This window comes from Limanda limanda, chromosome 4 (assembly GCF_963576545.1).
Source record: "Limanda limanda chromosome 4, fLimLim1.1, whole genome shotgun sequence".
NCBI classification, from domain to species: domain Eukaryota; kingdom Metazoa; phylum Chordata; class Actinopteri; order Pleuronectiformes; family Pleuronectidae; genus Limanda; species Limanda limanda.
The window spans coordinates 14,435,866-14,461,111 of NC_083639.1; the positions used below are offsets into that span (position 1 = coordinate 14,435,866).

The 25,246-nt window shown below is 40.5% G+C and overlaps 1 protein-coding gene across 1 annotated transcript in view; it reads right to left on the reverse strand.

The window, feature by feature from the left end:
• Positions 1 to 243: 243 nt before the first annotated feature.
• Positions 244 to 25,246, reverse strand: part of cita (citron rho-interacting serine/threonine kinase a) — a 34,376-nt gene continuing 9,373 nt past the window's right edge. Inside the window, exons 10-48 of the mRNA XM_061069262.1 lie at positions 23,298 to 23,403; positions 22,735 to 22,878; positions 22,494 to 22,613; positions 20,866 to 21,036; positions 20,709 to 20,762; positions 20,555 to 20,608; positions 20,180 to 20,320; positions 19,919 to 20,044; positions 19,326 to 19,421; positions 18,603 to 18,719; positions 17,821 to 17,930; positions 17,218 to 17,392; positions 15,474 to 15,671; positions 15,200 to 15,253; positions 14,407 to 14,604; positions 13,919 to 14,112; positions 13,692 to 13,827; positions 13,447 to 13,551; positions 13,085 to 13,225; positions 12,747 to 12,854; positions 12,416 to 12,608; positions 11,772 to 11,933; positions 10,288 to 10,425; positions 9,577 to 9,757; positions 9,398 to 9,489; positions 9,127 to 9,231; positions 8,754 to 8,923; positions 6,788 to 6,868; positions 6,564 to 6,699; positions 6,335 to 6,474; positions 6,087 to 6,179; positions 5,857 to 5,965; positions 5,549 to 5,677; positions 5,254 to 5,334; positions 5,076 to 5,154; positions 4,685 to 4,867; positions 2,947 to 3,138; positions 2,757 to 2,838; positions 244 to 2,266 (exon numbers count right to left, since the gene is read on the reverse strand). Of these exons, the coding sequence (XP_060925245.1) occupies positions 2,243 to 2,266; positions 2,757 to 2,838; positions 2,947 to 3,138; positions 4,685 to 4,867; positions 5,076 to 5,154; positions 5,254 to 5,334; positions 5,549 to 5,677; positions 5,857 to 5,965; positions 6,087 to 6,179; positions 6,335 to 6,474; positions 6,564 to 6,699; positions 6,788 to 6,868; positions 8,754 to 8,923; positions 9,127 to 9,231; positions 9,398 to 9,489; positions 9,577 to 9,757; positions 10,288 to 10,425; positions 11,772 to 11,933; positions 12,416 to 12,608; positions 12,747 to 12,854; positions 13,085 to 13,225; positions 13,447 to 13,551; positions 13,692 to 13,827; positions 13,919 to 14,112; positions 14,407 to 14,604; positions 15,200 to 15,253; positions 15,474 to 15,671; positions 17,218 to 17,392; positions 17,821 to 17,930; positions 18,603 to 18,719; positions 19,326 to 19,421; positions 19,919 to 20,044; positions 20,180 to 20,320; positions 20,555 to 20,608; positions 20,709 to 20,762; positions 20,866 to 21,036; positions 22,494 to 22,613; positions 22,735 to 22,878; positions 23,298 to 23,403 (4,918 nt within the window). The 3' untranslated portion in view covers positions 244 to 2,242. The remainder of the gene's footprint in view (positions 2,267 to 2,756; positions 2,839 to 2,946; positions 3,139 to 4,684; positions 4,868 to 5,075; positions 5,155 to 5,253; positions 5,335 to 5,548; positions 5,678 to 5,856; positions 5,966 to 6,086; positions 6,180 to 6,334; positions 6,475 to 6,563; positions 6,700 to 6,787; positions 6,869 to 8,753; positions 8,924 to 9,126; positions 9,232 to 9,397; positions 9,490 to 9,576; positions 9,758 to 10,287; positions 10,426 to 11,771; positions 11,934 to 12,415; positions 12,609 to 12,746; positions 12,855 to 13,084; positions 13,226 to 13,446; positions 13,552 to 13,691; positions 13,828 to 13,918; positions 14,113 to 14,406; positions 14,605 to 15,199; positions 15,254 to 15,473; positions 15,672 to 17,217; positions 17,393 to 17,820; positions 17,931 to 18,602; positions 18,720 to 19,325; positions 19,422 to 19,918; positions 20,045 to 20,179; positions 20,321 to 20,554; positions 20,609 to 20,708; positions 20,763 to 20,865; positions 21,037 to 22,493; positions 22,614 to 22,734; positions 22,879 to 23,297; positions 23,404 to 25,246) is intronic.

Consider the following 25,246-nt stretch of genomic DNA (forward strand, 5'->3'; position numbering starts at 1 on the left):
AACCCGATCTCACACAATGGACATGGACAAATGGCCATTTCACTGGCAGACTGGAGAGTAAGTGTTTCGTATAAAAGCACAAGGGTAACAGAGAAAAGAGCTGCAAACACGACCAGTTTCTACTTCCCTTCCAGGTTTAATAGGGAAGAGTTTGAAGGGATTTAAATATAAATGATCACAGCAACAACACAAGAAGACAAATAAGAAGTGAAAGACAATGCGTATAATATTTAATATTCTGTGACAAAATCTCTACAGGGAGAACGCTAATAAAACATTTGTTAGCAGACATCAATATCATATCCAGTGTTACGGCATCGTGATTCAGGATCATGAGAAAAGAAATGCTAATTATAAAAACAATATACAAATGAAATAAAACAGGATGGGGAAACCCTTCTTCTATAGAGTCCTATAAAGACAGCAGTAGAAAACTTGTGCAATCTGTAGCTTTGGGTGCTTTCTGTTGAGCAATTGTGACCAATAAATCGGTTCCATCGTCTTGGCTTGAATACATTCAGGAAGATTTGTGACGTGTAAAAAAGAACAGTAGTGGATTCAGTAAGTTGACGGAAAAATCTTCCTATTGAGCGCAATACTGTTGACAGACACGCTGGGCAAGTTGCAATGTGGATTCTCAAAAAAACATTTTGAGAAACACGCATTTTCTATTTCCAGATATCGAATGAAGGTCTGTAGAGATAACAGCTCAACAAGAGCAAAAATAATGGTGGACGGATTTGATTCTTTGAAGTTTAGACTGGAATGTTGAGCTTGCCAAGCAAGAGTGCCTTTAAAAATTCAAATGATAAGAATGAACTGTGCAAAGAGGTAATAGTTAAATGAACAGATGTTATTCACGTGCTTCATTCTTAAAACTGGGGAATAAAAATATTACCCGAATGAGGCAGAAGCAGAAGACAGCACTCCGTTTCATTTCAGATATACATATCCATGCCATTTACGAGTCAGGGAAAACAAAAAAAAGATTATTTTCATCTTCACCTTGAACAGTTTTGGGCTATTTACAATATTCAGGGACATTGTACAAAAAGAAATGCTCAAGTACTATGTTGTAAGCTTCATACATGATCTATTTTTTTCCCTCCTGTCATATAATGTAGCACTGAGGTTTTGCCTTTGACAGATGAAGTGCATACAAGAGCTGGATCCAGATACAATCACTCACTTGTTAAAAGACGTTTGGACATATTAAAAGAATACTCATTGGACATTCAAGAGGACACGTAATAACTTTTTTTTTTTTTCTTTAACAAAAATAGACATGGCTTAATCCAGCCTTGAAATTCCTTCTTAATATATAAAATTATGTCTCGTCTATTTACAGTCAGATAGCATTCTGAGGGATTATAAAGGTCCTGCTCCATCGCTGCTGGGGGATTGTGGGTAGTGCAGTTTTAGTGTCGACCTAACTGAGGGCAGACAATCATCCGGTGTGTGTGATGTACAGGGGTGGGAAGGGCTCATTCATTTGAATTTTTGTTCTAATTAGGGTTTGCTCGAGATAAGTCCTGTTACCTCAGCTAGCCACAGTCTCGACAGGAGACTGAGGTTAGTGGAGAATGATTGTAATAAGCCGATAATGATTGTGTGTTGAGGTGTCAGCGCAGGACTGGAGCCAGAAAGGTTGTTCATCCCCTCCTGCCCTCATCTGTAGCTACACAGGACAGAGCTGAGTTTGGAAAGTTGCCACTTGTGATAATACTGTTTTCTGCCATTTTCACTAGTGAACGACTTCTGGAAATATTTAGGCTTTGACGTGTTGCTACGGCTGTGCTCATCTATTACTGTCTCTACTGTCTGCAGTAAACTGAAGCGAGAGAAACTCATGAGTCATTCACGTCACAGCTTTCTGTTGTTGACAAAAATAAATCAAATCAGGTTGTTTCCTTCCCAAATGACAGAGCACATACTCATCCCCCCTTTTCCCAAACATCTCTGCTCAGATTGGTAATATTGCATTTTCTTGACCATCGTAAGTTCATTAAGGAAAAAATGACCTGATTGCGATGACATCTATTTATTTCTCTCTTTCTCTCTACTGCAACAGCTACAGATGTTTTCCTCTGTGGGTTTCTCAGCTTAGATGTCAGGCAAAACAGATGTGTGGCAGTGTTTCATCATGAGTTGGTGACATTCTCACTGGTTCCCGAGTTTCTTCCTTTCATTTTTCATAGATGATTTTCTCTGTCCATGTCTGGCTATGTGGCTCTGCTGTGTCTCAAACAGATGATTGGTCCCATACCTGGAGGAAACAGTCAACACAAGACCATCAGTTACGTGTGAACAAGAAAATATGCTATAGTAATTTGATGTTTGCTTGTGATTAATTAAAATAGGAACCAATAAAATAGGGTGAACATGAATTTTGTGACCAATTTTATAACATTGGTTCATCAACCAGTTACTCCAGTAAAGAAATAGATTCATATTAAGGGAAACATCCTCTTTGTGAGGGTTAAGTTAGAAGAGCAACACCATTCTCGTGTCTGTCAGTTATAGATGAAGCTAACACTAGCAGCCAGGTAAGTTAGCTTAGCATTCAGACTAGAGGCCGACAGAAAAGGCTGCTGGCTTTGTGTAAAAGTAGGAAAATATGTCTACCAGCATCTCTGAAGATCAGAAATTGAGATTCTACATGTTTCCGTCATCTCATCCAACTCTAAACAAGAAAGTGAGTGCATTTCACCCATAATGTCAAATGAACATACCATGAAAATAAACGATTGTCAAACCTTGTTAACAGAGTTTATGGGTGTGCGTCCAGAGCCAGTGTGGAGCCTTTGGCGCTCTTCGAATCGTCCGGGGGACCTCTCCCTACGAACATCCATCATCCGGCCAGGGGAGCGGTCCATGCGAGGGTCTGCCATGGCCCTCCCTGGGGAGCGCTCTAACCGGGGGTCGGCCATGGCCCTGCCTGGAGACCCCACTATCCGGCTCTCCAGCATCCTGCCGGGGGACTTCTCTCGCTCCAATGGACGGCTAGGGGACTTGTCCCGTCGAAACTCTGTGCGAGCCTCTCGGTAGCGGTGAGGTGTGCCTGGGTCTCCGTGAGGGTTGGATGCCAGCCTTTTAGAGATGTGCTCATTGTAGGATGGAGGCCCGCGCTTGTTGGGGCTGTTGGGGAGGAACCGAGGCATAAACACGGGCATGGAGGGTTGGTTAAAGAAAGAGGTATGTGTCTTGAGACATGGGCTTCGCTTGGCGCTGTGGGAATCAGGTCAGTTAGTAAATGTGGTGAAGCTGATGAGATCACACTCAAGCTAATTTATTAAGCAGTTTGTAACTTGACTGAACTCATCTACCACATTTGACCCTCTAAATGAGAAAACAGTCAGTGGCTGAAAACAGGGGAAGAGCAAAGTTTGGACTGGTTGACAAAGCAAGTTGGAAAATTCAACACAATGAGCAAGAACAACTCAGTTGATAGTGAGCATCAAATTGTAACAGACCAGTCTCAGAACGTAAAAAACGTCAGTCTTTATTCAACAAATTCCCTTCTACATTTAACAAGATACACTTTACAAAGCAAATCTAATTTAAAAAGACAAATCTAACGATCCGTTACAGATCAAAAATGAACTCCTCTTCCTGCAAAGAATAAAATGAAGGTATTACTTTTTTGTTTTTACTGTGTAACCAAATAAAAACATTAAGGCCACAATTTCCCAAGCACCACCTGTGTGTGTCGACCTGTGCCCATCAGTGCCAGCTAGTCCCAGTGACTCTTCAACAACACCAGTGTACATGGAGTAAACAAGTGCAGTGTAATACTCTTACAGTTTAGACTCAGCATCACAGAGAAGACTAAACCTCACCAAAAAATAAATGAATGAATAAATAAGATGGGGTTTTTTTTGTTTATGATTTTCTATCTGCAGGTTTTACAATTCATATAAGCATTCATATATCATTTTATTTTCCTTCAAAAGACTAATTAAGTCATGACTATTTATTCATCAATCAATACGCAGATAATGTGGTTTTCAAATTATATATAGGAGTTGTGAGAAATTGCTAATTAAACTGAGCTTCCAGTTAAGTTGCTAAAGTTAGATAACCACTTTAATTTCCATCTTTGGCTGTTGAAATGTTGAAATTAGATTTGATTCTCTGATTTAATAAATTAAATAATGAATCAATCACTTCTCCTACATTTAAAATACAAGACTACTAACATGTAGTATTAGTAGATGAGGTTTAAATTACGCACATACGTCTGAACTGATTTTTGAAACTTTGTTGAAGGGTGGGGTATGGGCCAAGGAAGAACTCATTACATTCTGGAGCAATTTCAATTAATGAGGCGGATCAAATGTTTTGAAGAAATTATGCATCTTGATTAAAAATAAATCAGGCATGTTGAGGGGACTGATATCTATGAGGGTGTTTAATTTGGTGCAGCTTGATTGAATGTGAAGTGACTGTTGCGCCTTAGTGGAGGTATGCGCTCTCCAGAGTGAAAATCTTTGTTTGATAATTGAATACGTTTATTTATTCATTCCTTTATTGTAGAATTGATTTTAGCATATAATAACAGTGTATAAGACATGTTGGGTGGTTCAAAAACATATTATAACATTATATTCAATATTTTATCAGCTACCACGAGCGTAAGCTAGGGAAGGTTTAACAAATAGCAGTCGTGTGTGTGTGTCGTCACCTGCGGCCGGAGCTGTTGCGCTGCAGGTCTTCTAAAGCCTCTTGGCTCTGGACCAGGTTGCCCTTGCAGCATATGACCCTCAGTTTGTTCTGGTAGGACGAAGCCAGGTAGATGGCCCCAGAGGAGATAGCGGGGCCAAGGTAGCGTGGGTTTGGGATATCCAGGTGTGCATATGAGTGAGGCCTGGAAAAGAGGACATGGAATCGGATATTTTATGATTCTAAATAGTAGAGAAAGAAATTTTAATTTTTTGTTCTCACCGATCTTTTAGGGGCTCTTTACAATTTGAGCACTACAATAAATAATAATGTTGAATAGGGATCCACAAAATGATGATTGTGTGAACTAATTGAGGCATTAGCACAGACAAAGAAGCAGAATGGAATCTTACCCCAGAGCAGCATGTCCCTGAATCTCAATAACATCCAGTGAGTTGAAGTAGGTCACGAACAAGTAAGGTTCTCGGTACGCTGTGAGGTCAAAACAAATCCACTTATTATCTTTTTATATCGACCATAAATAATTGGAAATTAAATCAAAATTTGAAGGTGTCCATGTTTGACACGAACCAAATGAGAGAGGCAGACGGCTCCATCTGATATCATCATTTCTACTCCTGCGGCCGTATGCATCCACAAACACACCAAACTCTGCAAGACAAATATTTCGGATATAACAACCAAAATAATCTCCAGCTAGATATAAGCAGGTATCACATTCACAAGAATTATTTCCTGAGGTCACATTTTCTCCCACTAAGGGTTAAAGTGTTGTTATTTTACTGGTACATGTGTTGACATGCCCGACTGCACACACAGCGTAGATAACAGGTGAGCCCACACAGAGAGAAAATAGGCATCTTACCATGGAAACAGAGCAGGTATTCATCCTTCTGTGGAGCAGTGGTGACCTGGATGATAGAGATGGGGAAGCTGTGGGAAGAAGCAGCGAAGACGGCAGAGGCGAGCGTTACGTCGTTTTTATCCAGGAACTCTGTAGAAAAAGATACAAAATCAGTGTAAATCACCATCGGTATCAGTGAGGTCATTCAGGTGTGAATGTTCCAACTTCACAGAGACAGATACACCCTCATGTAGAGTTTCTCACAACACCATCTGGCTTATGAAGTTATATTTTCAAAAGTCACATCAACACAGATTTTAAACAGTTACCTTCCAGCACATACTGCTTCATCTCAATCTCATAGAACTTGTTGGTGCCGATGATGATGCTGTAGCCAGTGAAGTGGATACAGCTGCAGGGCTCTGACGTCTCAATCTCCTAAAAATACAAAGTTCAACAGTGACACCTTGTTAAACTCACTACTCCCTGTAAGAACACTTTCTTTCCTTGTTTTTCCTTCATCATGTAATCTATATCCTTGTCTTTCAGGCCCACTCACCTTTCTGATGCAGAACTTGTTGAGGCTTTCGTTGAGTCGTAGAATTGTGATCTTATTGGGCATAGCAGCGCAGATACAAGTCCCATTATCAATCTGTGAAGAGAGAACAATTCTGCAATCAGGAGAGCAGTAAATATCTGCAATCAGACAGCAGAGCGCTCTGCTATTACTCTGATCATTAACTCTGACTAAATAACAGCCCAACCAAAATGATTGTGTTCTGTGTAAGTAACAACAGCCTGACTCACCTTCCCAGAGGAGAAGAGGTGGCATCCCTTCACTGTCTCAAAGATGAAGGGACTGAGGTCAGGCTGAGCCGGGAGATGAGACTGTGACAAAGACTGCTTCACTTTCTTGATCTCCACCAGACAAAGTGCCCTGTCCTCTCCTGGAGGACAACATCAACGAATTAGTAAAAAAGTACAGTTGAACCTCTGACTACTGAGCAATTGAGCATATTGGGCATGCTGTACTGACCAGTGATCATCAGCAGCTTATCAAGCTCTTTCAGGATCTGGATCTGGAAGACGGAGGTCAGCCCAGGGATGTGTGTCAAAGAGTTCTTTATGACGTTCAGAGCGTACAATCCTTCCTCGGATCCCACCAACACAATCTGAGGGAAAGGAATATCATACATGTGAACGTGCAGCTGATTAATGCATCAGGCAGAGGACATGTCGTAAGGTTTTTCTTCCTTGTACCTGGTCAGTGAGAGGCAGAGTGCAGTTGATGTCCAAACGGTCATCACCCTCCAGTTTCAGCAGGGAGTTCCCAAGAAGTTTCTATTAAGACAAGAAACATGAGCAGAGGGAGACATGGACATAGACATGTAAAATTAACAAAAATAGGGACTAAATTAGGCAAAATCCAATCAGAGGTTCAAACACAAATCACTTGGTATATTTACAGCTGTTTAACTCTGGGTGACCATGTCAACAACCACGTCAGTGCAATAAAAAGCAACAGTAGTGGGTCAATAAATGAATTTAATAAAGATGGTTTAACATTGTAAGTGTCCCCGTGCTGTTCTTCCATGGTTAAATGGACATATCACAGAAGACAGCAAAGTAATGAAAGGTGCTGAAGGTGGAAATTAACCAATAATAAAAAAGTAAAAGTAGGTTAGTAAAAAAAACGGAGGGTTAGTCAAACAACATATAAACGATATGGCCACAAGTAAAGTATGGGGACACGAGACTATTCAATCCAAATACATTGGTCATGTTTGGTCCATAGCAATTTGGGCAAAGTCCCATAGTTCCAATTTTAAAAATCCTCATGGACATAATTTAAAAATTCAGATTGATGGTAACAGTTAAAAGTCCTTTGACATGATAACACGACAATCCCCCTGTGTATTAAGAGTAATCTTTGACAAAATGTCTCTTTGAGTTTGGTGTGTAAAAACTCAACTGGCCTGCACAGAGCCCTGACCTCAACCCATCCAACACGTTTAGGATGAAGTGAAAACTGAAGCCTTATCGCCCAACATCAGTGCTAATGTTGATGCTCATGTGGACGGCGTGTAGCCAGTCTTAAGATTTCTATGGAAAGTCTTTCTCGAAGAGTGAAGGCTTTTATAGTATGTTACAGCTCACGTTTTTGTAATAAGATGTTAACAATCACATTTAGGTGTAAATGTTCAGCATTACGTTGATTTTGTTAAATAATTTTAGCCATGAAGTATATTCTGCCTTGAGGGGATACACTGCATATTAAATATTTAAATGCATATTTGAATAAAGAGGCAGATTTAAGAAACGTAGCAGCAGTACAGTCTTGAGTATATCTAAAACTATTTTAAAGGATCATTTTGCACAGGATTGCAAGAGAGATGACAAACAGTTTTTCTTAACAGCAATAAACACACAAACACCAACAAAACCAACAGAAGTCTGCAGACTGATGTTGAGCTCAGCTCGCTTCAGGAGTGTCACATGTGTCTGTGTTTCAGTCAATGGGGCTGAAGCAGCGGATGGCTTTTGCAGAAGCATGCATGCCAGAACAAACCGTCTAACACCAGGCCAAAGGTGCAGAGCAGAGTCAAGTCACATCCATGCATTAGGTAAGTTTTATGTGTGGATTTAGCAGTTTTTCAAATGGCGGCTCTTCCATTGGACCATATAGGGTCACTGAGCCTCAGACTGTGACTACCTGTACTGAACAGTGTCAGTGTTTAATGCGCACATGTGTACAGCTACTGCATGCTCAGTCGGTCGGTCGACTGACTGAAGCCCAAGCATTCGTGCAGCTACTTACTGTACCTGAACCAGAGGGGATAGGTTCTTCTGTCTTTTAGAAACACCTGCCTATAATATGATCCACACAACCGAGTTGAATGGAGATACACACGCACAGTATAACCACATCAACAAAGACGATGACAACACACAAATAGTAGACGATGTTGAGAACATGCAGAGAGACAAAGAAGAGGGAGGGGGAGAAAAGAGGTGAAGGCACTGGCTGATGTTTAATGGAGGCATTCAGTATATTTGAGCCAATATACAGACCAAACAATACAGCCACTCTCGTATTACATTACTATTTGATATGTGCAAACTGTAATAAGCGAATTTGTCTGTCTTACATTTTTAATAGGCAACTCTTGAACCCAATCAGGCCTGACACAAGCAGAAACATTTAATATACAGTCAAAAAACTTACAGCATCAGAATCGACTTTGTCTTTAGATCCACGGCTACCGGCCACCACAGACTCCAGCACAGCCACCCAGCGCTGCTTGTCAGGGAAGCTGGGAGCCATGAAGTAGACAGACTGGCCTGGCCAGCAGGTGGTGTGGGGATGTGACTCCAGCTTCAACACATATGGGATGTCTGTGTACAGACACACAAAGCTGAACTGGTTGGCTCTCTTTCACATCCCAGCAGAATGGTCAACATTTTTGTTATATTTTGGAATAAGATGAAAAATTATGTTATAGTTGAACATTTGCATTTAAAAAACAGGGAGAGGAGGATGCACTTAAACTCCTACAATAGGCTGAATGTAGCAGATTTAGTTGATAGTGATCTGGTACCTGACTTTGCCGTGTTGATGAGCTCAGAGGCTCCAACAGCTCCATGAATTGTCACTTCTCCATCAGGCATACAGAGCTCAAACTCATCCTCAGGCGTCATACAGTCTAGAAGAAAACCCCCCACATGATTATTATTGGTTTAATTCTGTTGTATTGATCTTCATGGAAACAAAACTGGTTGAATTGGGACAGAATGTTTCATATAGGGGTTGGATTGGGAAATAAGTGTTTTCCAATGATATTTTATCAATATAAAAAAAGAAGTACTGACCCTCTCTGGGCTCACTGTCAAAGATGGATACTTTGGTTCCATCTAGCACCACGTACTTCGTCTCCCAGCCTTGCTGACCACGCTTTCCATTTCTATTTGAGCAGACACAGAGGTACACACCCATTCAATGCAGTGTATTTAACATATGGCAAACGTTAAAGAAGGACTGAGATTGTTACCGAGGCTGCTTCATCCATCCCTCCAAACGAACATGCCCACTGGCCTCTTTGACTTGCAGCGCAGGCGAGTTTGCCTTTTCTCGGCACAGAGCCTCAGAAAAGTGAGTGGCGTACTCGGCTGGCAGCCCACAGGTGGCCGGAAGACACGGTGAGCATTTAGGGTGACACAAGGTGTTGCACTCTATAATAAGACACAGACACATAGACAGAGACAGAGACAGAGACAGAGACAGAGACAGAGACAGAGACAGAGACAGAGACAGAGACAGAGAGAGGGTGAATGAATGCTAATATGGATTTTTTGGACAGTTTCTTTTCTAGTCATTGTCAAGTCACTTATCATTCATATCGGAGTTGATTTGTTTATATATAGAGTTGTGTTTGTATGATTTAATGTTTATAATAACCCATGCCAATCTAGCTAAGATCCTTTCATTTAATTGTCGTTATCACAATATTGACAATGACAAGAGTAAGACAATTGTGTTTCCACATTTCCATGAGTGCGTTTGCCATGTCTCTAGACTTAAAGCTTGGGAAATAATCAAAACAACAGTAGACATTTTAAGGACAGCTAAAACAAGAAAAATCTGATTCCATCTTGTGAGGGAGTCGATGGCAACACAACTAGAGCTATTTCCAGCATTTCGTTAGAGCTGGCCAATAAATACTCCTGAAATATCTTCACATTTGGTATTCACAGCTACAGACCTAGACAAGTGGCAGCCTGCCGTCCAAAATGCACAGTGTCCAGACAGACGGCACACTTGGCAGCCCTCATGTTGAGGCCCACAGTGAAACGATGAGGGATGTTGTGGTGCATTCTTTCCTTCACACGACGACCAAATTCTGCGAGACAAAGAGGAAGAAGCGGGCAGGGAGAGGAGTTACTGAAAGAGAATCATGGTACCAAAACATATTGTTACACAAGTGATCATTTCAGAAATCTGCAAAAAAATTGGATGAGTTCCAGTTTTTCAAGCAGAATGGGACAATTTGAAAAATGAATTGAATCTTTTGATTGCAGGTACAAAAGGCATATGAATGTAAGTATTTTTTAAAAAGTCAATCAGAATTATATAATGCATGCCTATGAGCATGGGGTAAATTAAAAAACGCCTGGGTGAAAAGCTGCCTATACTGCCATATGCTATCTAAATCATGACTCCAGGAATGAGGCTGGAAAAAAAAGACGCAAAACTTGACCTTACGAGACAAGTCTTTGGTCAAGTTATGGTTTACGCGACAAAAGGACAAAAAGACAGATTAGGATTTTGTTAATGTCTTTATAATGCATGATGCATGTAGATGAGCTCATGCATGTATGGAGACGCACTATGGTGACTGCTAACTTACTTTCAAAGGTGACCCTCCTCTTTTCTGTGAGGAGCAAGAGGAAAGAGACAGAAAGAAGAGAGCAGTCTAACAATAGCTAGGTGAAAGTAAAGGAACGCAGACAGTCAGGGGTCTGAATCACAAAGCAGGTTTGACTTAGTGATATCAATGATAAAATACACAACATGGAGTATATTATGTTATCATAACAACTGACACCATGGTGTTTAGAGATTCAGTTGCACATGTGTTTTTCTCATCAGAAGATGCTGTTCAAATTGTTGCTTGCTATTTTTCCCAGAGCTTTGTTAGTAGACGAGCTGTTTTGCACATTTTGATATGAGTCACTGAACCTGCCGAAATTCTATGATTATATGTAATACGAGGTTCAGTTTCCATGGTGATCAACAACCCCGAAAAATGTAGTGGTTTAGCTTTGTGATATAGGAAAGCCTGGATTAAAGCCAGTGCTACCTGGCTAATCCACTATTCTTACTTTGTGAGACAGGCCCAAGCAGGATTACGACGTTAGCTGGATAAACGCAGTGAATAAAACCTGAAACAGCTCTTTTTGCTTCCGTGTCCTTGGTTAAACATGTGCTGAACAGATGTTATCCAATTTTATTCAACTTCATAATCCTGCTTGGTGAGACAGGCCATAGACAGAACACACACATAAAGACAACACGTAAATAAAACATGTGAACAGGGAGTCCCAATTGTGTCGACACCGATAGCGTAAGGGTGATCAACTTCAAAACCCAGGTTCAAATTGACAGTAATGAGCTGAGGGCATCATGAGGCGTCACTTGACTGTCTGTTTACTAGTCTGTGTGCGTCTTGGTGTGTGTGTGACTAACCTTCAGGTGTGGACATCTCCTTAGAGCGGGTGGAGGGGTTGAGCAGGCTGCTGGGATTGGGCTGATGTTCTGGGGATTTGACAATGGCCGACATGAGGATTTGGTGTCGAGCCTGGGCCGGAGTGGAAGGAGGCATATGTTCCTGTGCTTTGAAATGAGCCGCTGTGTGACCACAAGCAAATAAATCAGCCCAATATTAGTTCAGTGATATTACATCTGGCTCCATTACCAAAAAAACAAACAAATTAGAGTCTGAAATAGATCTTATCGGACATGACAGGTGTAGGCAATGGCAGGGCAGGATGCTGTCACGGCAACTCTATTACAAGATTACTGGGAAGAGATAAGGGAGCTGACTTTGGTTGTCACTTCTCATCTGAAATGGCAGGCCTCAATTTATGAAGGTATGATTTAGGACTTTAAAAAAAAAAGTTAAATCAACTCTTCTGTTGCTCAGTGTTAACAACATTTAAAAGCCAAGTTTCACACACAGGAAGTGTTGATAACAGGACTGTTATCATCCAAGGTTATCATGGAAGATTAACCATCTTGCACCAGGACTTAGCTGGCCAGGAGATGCCATTAAGATATATGACATAATAGACAATGCTATATTTGTTGCAGTAAGAGTAATGTGTCCCTACCCTCTTCTCTGAGGGACCGTAGCTCTATCCTCATCTTCTGCAGAGCCTCTTCTAGCTCTGCACACCTTGAGCGCTCCTTCTCCAGAGCCAGTTTCATGTCACTGTACTGCATGGGAACTGCCGGCTGGGCCTGTGGAACCAGTGCCCCGTTAGTTGTGGTACCTACATCTTCTCGCCGCCGCCCAAATATACCCTGTTCAGAGAAGAAACAGAACTGAATTGGTTAATAAAGATACACAGATGTCATTACTTATATTATACATGAACACTTATTTTAAGATGACTATCAATTTAATAGGGTTTATAGTTTATGCTAAATCTTTTCACAGACCTTCTTTTTTTTGGTGGGCTGGTCCATTTTCGCCTGGAGGAAGTCAATGAGTTTAGTCTGCTGGGAGATGGTCCCCTCCATCTTCACCTTCTCGTGGGAGTACACAGCCTGCAGGAAGAGAAACCGAGGAGTTCAGAAAAAAATCCCTCTGGAGACAACTTTAAAAGAATTTCCTCTGAGAACACATGAATTAGTTACTTACTTCATCACCTTGGTCTCACTGGGATACCTTGTAACTCGCACACATCATCAGTCTTATTCTAATTTCCCACTATGACTCATTTTCTCCCAGGAGACCATTGTATTTCATCAAATTACAAATGTGTTGCACTTCACACCTGTATATTCTCCAGCTGGTACTCGAGATCAGTTCTCTCCGTCTTGAGCATGTCAGTCTGGTCCAGGGCGTCCTGCAGACCTTGGGTCAAGCGGAAAATGTGGCTCTTTTGCAGGTCCATCTGCTGCTGCAGTTTCCCTTGCTGTCGAAACACCAGAACAGAGATATTTAAAAATACAGATTTGGCCACAAAAGAACTCAAGTAAGAGGAGATATGTTCCAAACAAGACAAGTAATTGAATTTCTTTAACAGCTGATTAAAAGTTCTCTCCCTGGTCCCTGTTTTTAGGGAGTTATAGGGGACATAAATACAAAATATTGAATCAGTCATGTTATATAGGGTGGTCATATTTTATTTTTTACCTCTTCCATGAGCCTCTGTTTCAGTTCTCGCTCAGTCTCCAGTTTCTGCTGTAAGCTGCGGGCGTTCATCTCTAGCATTGAGTGCTTCTTCTCCAGATCATTGAGCTGTGTGAGTGAACATTAAAACAAAACACAACGCAGCTACTTACTCTGCTTCAGAAGGGACACAAATATCTGTTGACTTTTCAGTCCATGGACAGAAGATTGGGGTTCATGTCGAAGACATAGGAACATTATTGACTCACAGTATCAGACAGACTTTCAGCCTTTAGTCTCTGCTCCTTCAAAGCATGCTGTAAGGCCACTATCTCAGCTTTGTGCTCTTTGACGGCCAGCTCCACTGCCTGGCGAGACTCGCTGCTGCGCTGGTCTGCACGCAGCCTGTGAACAGTAATAGGGTTAATACATCTTGATGGATATACTTAATGACACCGAGCAGACGTTCTAAATTATAACACCGCTTGAATCGTACCTATTCTGCTTCTCATTGTCCAGCAGTCTCTGCAGGTCCCTTGTGCGTCTCTCAGCTTGGCTTTTTTCATCCTCCAGGGCCCCTCTCCAAGCCTCCCACTGCCGCTCTTTCTCCAGCAGCTCGTCGTTTAGGGACTCCAGCTCTACCACCTGCTCCTCCAACATGCTGCATGTTGTCTTCAGTGTCTCAATGTTCTAGAAAGATCAACACGAGAATGACTAAAAAGAAAATCTTTCAATAATTTTTCAGCCAAAGCATGGGATTGTTGCCTCCTGCCTGTCAGTTTCAGGTCACAGACTCACTATGAGACTACAATATAACATAATTCCTTGATTTGAAAATAGGTAAAGCAACAAAAAACTTAATGTAATCCGTCATCAACACTGTTTAACATCCCACTATATCGACTAATACGATGTTCTGTTGGTAGTTAGTTCTTTACGTTCAAGTGCTTCATGCCTTGTTTAAGCATTTCAGTGTCATTTTACCTGTTTCTGGTTGTTGAGGTGCATCTCGCGGTCAGCCACCTCCCTCCTCAACCTGTCCACTTCCTGGCTGAGCTGCAGCTGGTCCTCCCTCTCATCGGACGCCTCGTCAAGTTGTTTGGACAGGTAGAAGTTCTGGCGGTTCAACTCAGCATTCTCCTGACTCAGCTGGGTAAGCTGCTCCTCCAGGTCAGTGATCACCTGAGGGAATACAAACATAAGGACATTAGCCTTGCTTATCAAAATGAACAGGTATTTTAGTATCTGTTAAAAAAGGCGAAGGTAAAAGAATCATTTGAGTAATATAGTCATAATTTCTCACTTCATAATGTCACTAATGAATGCAACTACTAATATTGAACTCTCACTAGTAAGAGACATATGCATGTAGGATTGAGAAGGTCTCTTTCACTAAGCAGGGTAAATGTCAAAAAATAATTCTACATTTTTTATTTAATACCTAAAGGATAAAAAAAATGTTTGAATGGCAATGGACCTGTTCGGTTTCACTGGAGATTTTTTGTGAGGGAAAAGTATCAGAACCAGTAAACTACATTATTGAGATAAAAAATACAAAATTTGAAGTGTAATGAAATTGAATACAAAATTAACAAGAACAACTAGGGCATCCTCTATGAAATCTAGCTGTGTTTTCTTGCCAAAGGCTTCATTTCTGTATTAAAACTAAGTTTTGTAATTGCGCATAAATAATCACAATTACAAGGTTGCATGGAAACCTTCAGAGATTGGTTCGCTGCTGTTGAGAGCAGAGACAAAAGCCTGCAGCAACACTTACTGAGCAGCTGTCTCTCAAGGCATCAAACTTGCGCTGAATTTCGTCTCTGTGATTCTATAACAGACAAAAGCAAATGAAGATCAAAATACAACATCGGACTGCTAAAGAATCTATTTATTGCTGACACCAGAATTCAGAGCAGCTTGAAAACACGATCTGAACTGCAAGCAAGATAGTGGTTGTTGACAACTAAATAAACTTATTCAGTATGTATGTGCACGTGCATTGCTATGAGTGACTCTAATTGCACACTGTGTTTGCGTTTGCGTCCTACCCTGAGGGCGTTGATCTCCTCCTCAGCCTCAGCGGTGGTCTCTTCCAGCTCAGTCTTTGCCTGTTGCAGCTGGCTCTCCAGGGCATGACGTGCAGCCTGCAGGCTGCTAATCTGAGACTCACGCTCCTGTAGAGACAAGGTCAACTCCGACACCTGTCTCTTGATCTCCAGCTTCTCTTCTTCATGTTCCAGGCCCATCTACAAGAGGGCAGGACTTGCGTGAATGTTGCATGTATATGTAAATGTAAATCAGACATGAACAGATTGTATTTGTATTGAATTTACACATTCGTTTAACCTGCTCAGGGGACCAGATGGTAGATGTTATTGGACATCAATTTAGAAATTGGAGGCAATTTAAAAAATGGTTAAATTCAACATGGAACAAAACAACCTATCTCTGTTGTCCTACCATTTCCCCAAAATTACTGAGAGAAATGTGAAACCTGCAGTTAAATCTAAAATTATACACAAGCTACCTTTGCTTTCAGTAGGTAACAGCAAATGTCTAAACTTGTCTGAATCTGCAGTTTAAGAATTTGGACAAAAGGAGATTAATTAAGAGGATCACAGGGGATATAAGTCCAAATATCAGATGTAGAAATTCAGGTTGAAATTGAAAAACTGGTGAAGCAGAGAGAAATCTAAAAGTAGACATTTAAGTGTCTGTTGTTTAAATTTGAGACCTTTCAAGGACACATACACTCTGCTGGAAGTGTTCTAAAAAATAAAAAGTGCATTTAGCCTCTTCATAGGTTTCAGAGTTATAAAGATGGTGATATAACTGGAAGTAGACGTATGTGTGTTCGTAAGTGAGGCTGGAGAGAGGTTAGAAATTAGTGCCAGTCTATATGTCACATCTCAGTGGGGAGGACTTTGTGGAGTTTGAGCTATGACGACTATGAGACTTCCCACCAGGGGGGTGAGAGCCCTCAAACAGAAGCGAGAGGGAAGTGTTATGCGGTCCTTAATTATATCAAAACTTATTTTAATAGAAAAGGTACAGAGCTAATGGGTTTTGTGGTGTATCTCTATTTTTTTTAATTTAAACCTCTGACTTGATTTTAATGTTTTTTCAAATATTTACAGGTGACTGTCTAACGTAAGTTCAATAAGACAAATTAATCAGGCACTTGGGGAAGTGTCACAAATATGGAGTTATACCGGACTGTTGTGGTTCAGAGTAAGCTGAGCCATAAATAAAGCACTCGATTTACCAGCTGATCTTCCGTCCAACCCTCGCTACAGTCATGAACTTATGGTAGTGACCACTGCAGGGCAGCTGGGCTCAGCCGGAGCTGCTTTGGGGAACAGTCACTACTCCGTGTGTAGAAAAGGAGTCAGCTGAGGTGGTTCAGGCATCGGATGCCTCCTGGGCTCCTTCCATTTGAAATCTTCCAGGTTATCCCAAATAGTAGAAGGCCCCGGGGGAAATCTCCCTTATATTTTCATTTGGCTTAATATATTCTCTCACCTGTTGTCAGTCAATGCAGTTACATCCTCCTAGAGAAGTAATATTAATACACCACTAAACCAGCAACTTTATCTTGTGTAAAGGCTAAATGGAAATTTGGCAGAGGTGCCACTGTCGTCCTGCTTTATTTAATTAGCTCTTTATCTGAAAGGGATCTGAGCTTGGTAGCTGCTCAGCTTCTTTAATCCCTTTTGTGGATACTAATGAGTAATGCTCCACTGTGTATTACTTAAAATGAGGCATTTTATCTCCAGTTTCCTGTTGCCTCACCTCTCGCAGCCTGCTCTCCAGCTCCAGCAGTCGGGTCCTCTTGGTCTGTTCCTGTTGACTCATCTTCTCCAGGTGCTCCTCCAGTTTGGCATTTTGGGCCTCCAGCTTCCCTGCCTGAGACTCCAGGTAGAACTTCTGCTGCCGTAGCTCTGAGATCATCTCCTCTTGGGCTTTCCTGTACAAAAACAACACCCACACAAACCCATTATACTGACTGTTTAGAGTCTTTCATATTGTTCTCGAGAGGAGAATCTTAAGCTGCATGCAAATTAGTAATGTCAGCGCAAAGGTTTCTTTAAAAGTCACCTTTGTGTTCAATATACTGTAGCTGATCCAGTACTCAAAAACTTGTAATTTAGGTGACAATATGTACATTACAATTACTAAAGTATGCATGTTATGTACTTAAACAAGTACTTTTTAAAGTTAAAATAAGTTAAAGATTTATTTTCTGTATTTTATTTTGCAGTTATCCTGTCAAGGGAGATAGATCAGCCAAGGTACACAAACATGTACACTAAAGAAGTGATGCAGAACTCCAAGACACAGCCAGTGTGGGCAGTCATGAAAGCACAGTGTGGGCAGATGGTCTAGTTAACTTACATATTCTTCTGGGTATAGATGCTGCTGTTAGCGGCCAGCTTGTTAGCCTCTGACAGCTCAGAGATGCGCTGCTCCAGGTTCTTCATCTTGGAATCCATAGCATTAATGGTCTGCAGGAAGAGGGAGACGCAACATTAGTTGAAATCACATCCCAGGAAAATAGGTTCCAAATGCGGTATTCATATATTCCACTTTGATTGACAGCCAAATCCTACTAAGAACCTTGGGATGCATATATTTGAGCGGCACTTTTTTTTTTAATACAGGAAACAGAATTCTGTACTCCAGTAAAATCCTATTAGAGTCCATTAAGGTGTTGCTTGAAGCGTCTACTGTCAATGTCAGATGACTACCTCTAAAAGCTTCTTAACTGCTTCAATTCTACCACATTAACCAGATTAGGGCTTGGGGCAAGGCTTTATAGTGCAACATGAAGTATACTACAATCTAATCCCACCGTACAGTCCAATACAATTTGCACCACGATAGCAAATTACAGACTAAGAATTGAATGAAAAACATTGATCGATTTCAGTGGTCAAACTCTGAGAACAACTTCAGAGGTGAATGAAAAGGGATAATTTGTTTACAAACTTTCACCAAGTGAGACTTACATAGTGCATTGGACTTGCTTAGTATAAAGAAGAGAAAAAAAATACACCTCTGCTGCTGAATATAATTTCATAAAAATGTATCAGAGAATGTGAAATATTTAAATCCCTCAGTTTAGCAGGAAATAACAAGGTGAATAAACATTTTTAAAAACCCCTGTGTTTCCTTACTGCTTTCTGTTCACCGATAAGTTTGCAGTTCTCCCTGGACTCCTCCTCATGTTGGGCTCTTCTGACCTCAAGGCTCTCCTTGTCTGCCAGGTCTACCTTCATCTGGGTCTCCAGAACCTTGATTAGACACAAGATGAGACATATTCATGTTTAGTTTGAAGTCTATAATCTGCTGCATTATAAAAAGCATATTGACATGGTTGTAACCTGGTGTGGCAGCTCCGACTTATAATGATTTAAAATAACAGCACTGACAAGGAATTACTACTTAAACATAAACAGTAAATTGGCAGTCCATCAGGTACAACTAGTTTAAAGAAACAGTCCAGGGTCATCAAACATCATTTATAGAATGTAGTATCCAAGGCTGTTAAAATGAGCTACATCATAAAAAGTGGGGTTTCTGTTATTTTATATAAATAGAGTGGAAAAATTAATACATTATATAGTAATAGTTGAACCTAACCATCATGAATGTAGGAGTTGAAGGGTCTTATAAAAGTCTGTGGGGAGGTGCTGTTCTGTAGCTGCCAATGCTACATCTCACACTTGGCATTTAAGTATTTTTAAGACAGATACAACAAATTTGATTATTCCACATACGTTTTTTAAACAAACTAAAAAATTATGATGCAAAAAAAAAAAAAACCTCCTCATGGGGACAATAGAAAAATCTATCTATCTATCTATAATTTACAGTCCTGATATATCATACATTCCAACCTTGATCTTGTCCTCAAAAAGCCTCTCTTTTTGAACTAGTTGGGTTTCCATTCTCTGGGCTGTCGACTGGGCATCTCGCAGGTTGTCCTCCAGTTCCTGGAGAATGTAGGATCAAAAAGGTAACTGGAAACATTCAACACAATAAAATATACTCAAAAAGAAAATTCTGTGGTTGTATTTTTCACAAGAACCACCATGGTTAAAGTCCTTAAAACGTGATTACACAATCTACTGAAAAATATCTATTATCTAAATTCAAAAACATTAAAAAAAATTAAATGAAGAAACTTGCATAGAAAAGCTGGAAATCCACAAGTCGGTTGCAGCGTTGCCTGCTCATGCTGACGCTGCTAAAATCATATATCTGTTAAAATCTATACATTTACTGAGGCTTGTTAACTAGCACCAATTTGAGAGTTCACTTGGAACTTGGAACATGGAACTGTCTAATGAGAGTGTGTATGTGTGGGCTCTAAGATAAGTGAGGAGGATAGAGGAGAGGGCTGAATGAACAGGAGAGGTGGGCAGAGGGGGGTGAAATTAGGGGTGGAGTGGGGCAAAGTATTAGCGAGCCTTATCTTTAGCTCTCTCACCAGGATCTTTTCAGCCATCTGGTGGATCTGCTGGGATTTGGTTTGAATGTCATCTTTCAGCTTATTCTCCCGCCGCTCAACCATTTCCAGCCTCTTTACCTGGTTCTCCAGGGTCTTCCTGCCCTCCTGCTTACACAACAAAGATAATAAAATAAAACTAACCACACTGACAATTTGTCAAGGGTTAATTGTTGGGGTCCGCCCAATCACAAACACCAAAAAAAAATGTAATCATTGAACATCGTAGGTTTAGTGTGATACCTCTGTCTCTCTGAGTCGCCGTTTTAAAGAGTCACTGGAATCGCCTTTGCCTCGCAGACGCTCCAGGTCCCGTTCCAGACGCTCTTTGGCCTGCCGGACATTCTGCAGCAGCTCCGTTGCTTCTGTGCTCGCTTTCACTGCCTGGGGGAAGGTCAAGAGTTCAAAGGCTTTTAGTAGCTCCCCAGACAAACCTCGTGATATGCTCGGGCAATTCCTGTCCCCTGAGATATTGCAAAAAAGGCCTCTCTGGAAAGAGACCCCAAGCAAGCCAACCACTGTTGATCTCCTTCTCATACTATAAGGAGAAAAGAGGTTTTCCAAACTCTAAAAGCACAAATAATGTTAATGCGAGTACAATAGCAAAAATGAATTTACCTTGGACAGTTTGTCCTGGAGCTCTTGGATTTTCACCTGCTGCTCGGAGTTAGTCTTAACAGAGAAAAAACAAACACTGTAAGCTCAGACACAAAGTTTTAGTGTAATTTAATGTTGAAACCATGAAGATTTATCTGAACAGAGGTACTTATACCTTCTCAAGTTTAGAGAGAAGCTCCTCCACGTCGGCCTTTCCCTGCTCTTTGGCCTGAAAAATAACGTAGAAAAAAGAAAAAGAATTCTCAGCCTTAGACTTGGTCACGATTTCATTTGCATTACCTGACCTTTAACCATCTCTGATGCAAACAAACCTTCTGGATTCTCTGCTGGTATTCAACAGCTTTCCTTTTCAGTTCTTCACTTGTTTGTCTGGAGTCCCTAAGTTCGGCTTCATAGAGGTCACTGCGGCGCCGGGCGGCGGACAGGTCCTCCTCCAGCTGCCTGATGGTGACCTGCATCTCTTCCAGTTGGGCATGGTACTCCTGAGGGCGGAGAAACAACACAGTCCCCATCATTATAGAAAGAAATGTGCTCCAAAAAGTGTCAGTATTCATAAAACGAGAGATCAGGTTAGAACCTGAATTTTAAAAGACGTTAACATTGTATCGACAGCAGACATGGCTGTTATACTTCATATTTTTTTATCTCATTTCCATCTCGTATGTCTTACATAATATTCTCAGCACTGCATACTGAACCAAGCTGCTGAATGCAGTGCTACATGGCGACAATTTCTACTTTGAAACCTATCTGAGGACTTCAGGGAAAGAATTGGTTCTGCATGAACTGTGTGAAAATAGCTCTTGACATTTTAGTGTGAATCTAAGTGTTTTTTCCCAGCTCAGTAAAATGAAAGCATTTCTATAGGAAGAATAAAATAAAATATATGGGTGCAGCTTTTCAGGTTGTGTCACAGTGAAATGTTTAAGACTGCTGTATCATCATAAGCACAGTTCACAAAGTTGTTGCTTTGTGTGATTTTCTTAAATAAATGTATCGTTCTGTTCAGGAATCTCCTGGAGAAAAAAACAATTTGCAATTTTGTTTTTGTTTTAGCAAGAGTAGCAACAGCAGCAAGAGCCTTCTTAGAACAGCTTGAACAAAGGAACTGAGCTGTTCGTACAGGCGGCAGCTTCTGGTTGTGCTATACAGACAAAGATGTACTTCACAGATCTGCTGACACTGTCTCATTGCGCAGTGATTTAGAGAAACTGCAGTGCACCGCTGCAATGACCATTTATCACTAAAACTGTCAAAATCAAAGATAACAACTCAAGGTTTACTACTTCAAAACTGCAGTTGGCCACTTTGTGAGTGAAAGGAAAATAACTGCTTTGCAGAGACAACATGTTACACTGATGTTGGTGTACCAATAAATCTTTGATTTCACCTCCTGATCACTTCCTGTACAGTGACACTGGATAAATGACAAGAATGTCTCGACTGGGTCCCAATCACAAAGGACGACGTGTCTGCTACAGCCCTGATTTACTGAAAAAGCAAATCCGTTTCTGAACATATGTCCTAAATAAATTTTAACAAGTGATATTAATCATGAATGTATGTTAAATTATTTTAAGCAGAGTTTGTTATTCCCCTAGTAGGAGGATGGGCCAATCTCTAGAGTAATGATAAAAGTCTCCTTCGCTTTGGTAGCTTGCAGCGATATCATCTGTTCAGATGACCTGTGGGTGCTAAGGACAAGGGAGTCCTAAGAGGGGAAGCCCCGTCTGTGTGACAGAGCAGAGCAGGAGTATAATCTCAGGGATGATTCAGGTATTCTGTTAATAGTAATGGCAGTAAAAACATGATATGTTATATGATACAAACAGTATAAACCAGGTGGAAAGTAGAAGAATATTAAGTAATAAGTTAACACTTATCATCCTAAATTAGTTGGGTGATGAAAAGAATCATCTGAATGAGGAGATTTCCATACCTGCTCTTTGATTTCCTGCAGCTTATTGCTCTGTTCTCGGATGTCATGCAGCAGCTGCAGGGCCTTGTCATCCTCTTGGGAGACTTCCACACGTGCCTCTTCCAAGCTTCGTTTCAGGCTCTGCAAACACACACACACACACACAGGGCTGTGATTGGTCTGAATTAATCTGGATTTCTGACATTACTAATTTATGTGTTCTCACATACAACACACAGACAGTGTTGTTATTGTGACTCACGCTGCACTCAGTAATGTAGGTGGCGAGGTCTTGCTCCAGGATGCCCCGCTGAGTCTCAGACGCCTTCAGCTCCACATCCTTCTGCTGGAGGACTGACTCCAGGTCAGTCATTTTACGCTGGAACCTGGAGATCTCCTGATCCATCTGATTTCACCAGAGAAAACCACACAATGACAGGCTTCTCTAAAACTTTGCAGATGGTTAATATATAACTGAAAGGAGGATTAGTTGTGCTACATTCACTATCTCAAATGCAGCAGAACCGTTAAGGACTTTAAGGAATTGATTTAAAACACAAGATGTTGGTATGGTGCTCTTAAATAATTCTAATATAATTCTTATTATTATAATAACAATGGCGGAATAATTTTTACGAATAGCCTATTTCTAAAATATGGAAATAAAAAAATAGACATTTCAGAGTTTCCAATCAACCAGCAGATGTCTTAATCTAGTCATCCCTGGCTGCTCTTGTATTGGAATATAAGAATGAATTTTATTGTCATAAAGCCGAGTAATATACACTGAATTATTAATAATGGCATTAAAAAGTCCACACTCACTTTGTGACATTTGTCTTGGGTTTCTTGTAATTCTTTGCTTTTCAGGTGAAGTTTCTTTTCCATAGAGTTGGTCTTAGCTGGAGAGTTGAGGCCTGCAGACACTGATCTGAGGACAACAACGTATAAATCTTTAGTCCCATTTTCTCCAAACATAAATACAAAATGCCTCCTATGTTCTCAAATTTTCATGCAATAACCAGCTCTAAATGTTTGCGTTTTTGCATCTATTCTTAGACAACTCATTGTGGTCAAGCGACATATTCAGACACATTTTGAACAACATCATGTAAGGCAGTGAGCAAGCTTTTCTGTTGTGTAAAAACAAGGATTCTCTCATCATATCAGCTAACCAGCATGAGGATAACAGACAGTGTCATATCATTACATAAACCCACATCATTCAAAGGCAAAGCCCGCCAGTATTATAGCTGTAATCAAGATGGCTGAAACGCAGACAACACCCACACATCATAAATGAGCAACAGACACCGAGAGGATGGAAATTTGCCTCGGCTCAACTTTAAGAACAACACTCGGAAGAATGTGTAGTCATAACAATAAGGCATTCAACAGAGCACTTTTGAAGACAGAAGGACATATTCCATTCATCAAGGTCTATTCAAGACAAACAGCAAGAACATTTGCTCTTTGCCAGACAAAATCATTTTACAGGAAATTTATGCAGATGTCTGCAGTGAGTCCACGGGACTTATTTTTATTGTTTGTATAAAGTAATGTCCCATTTTATTTCCAGTCAAAGTCAAGTCAATTTCCTTCTCTTGACCAGAGAAAGGGGCAGCTGTGAATATAAGTCTTCTAAATAAATGAATGGGTCTGTATGAATGACTCAACAAATACCGCAGAGGGGTCTTTAATAAAGTTGACTCAGTCTGAGTCACAGTGTTAAAAATAATCACAGCTCCCTTTGCCGCTGCAGAAACGCCCCCTGAAGCGCACACTAATATACAGTAAAAAAATCAAATATAAATATATAAATATTTATATACATAGAGGGGAAGAGAGTGTATAATCAGACACATCTGGCTCACTTCTCGTACAAACACATCAACAACTCAATCAATTTTACAGGAATCTGGACTCAAGAAAAGAAACGCTCTCGATGAAACTGTTGCCAATTAAAAATGTATGTTGGACATCAAAATTCATTCAAGTTGTCCACCATCTAGTTGAAGAGTCTAGGATGACAGCGATAATAAGGCAATTTAAAACTCTGAAAAATGTTCTGCTCTAACTTGCATGTTTTCAAGGCACTGTGAATTTTAGTATGAAGTGTGAGGAATTAATTATTCACCTTAATCTATTGACTTGGAGGGAGCATGTTTATAATTTTGACTGTTCTAAACAAATAGAGAATACATAAAGAGAAAAAAAACAGGCCTCAATTTTCCTATCTGAGGGATATGGTCATTGTCATGTCTATATAATGTGGAGGGGAAATAAATGAGTAGCCAGTGCAGACTGCATTATTGAAGAGAACCAACGAGAGACAGGGACTGAGGAGAAGTGTGCAAGTTAAAGGCTTAGCAGCTCGCAACAGGTACACAAAGAGAATGGACCATATGCAATAACAAACACAAACGCTGAGGAAAACGCAAACAAACAGAGTTAATCCTGTGAGTAGAAAAATCCCACACCTATACAGGGCTGCAAAGGTAGGAGATTTTTCCTTGGAACTGCCAATCATTTCTGGAAAATTTGAAAATGAATTTGTCATTTTAACCATGTGCATACAACGACATAATAATAATGATAATACACAAGAACAATACTGATTCAATCATCATGGAAATAAGCAACTCCGTCCATAAAATGAGGTTGGAACAAATGGATTTCATTTGATGAATCTACATTTATTTCCTCACATATTTAGTTTTTTGGTGCCAGACTGTATTTATTTATTTTATTTATTCACACAAACAAACGTTTTA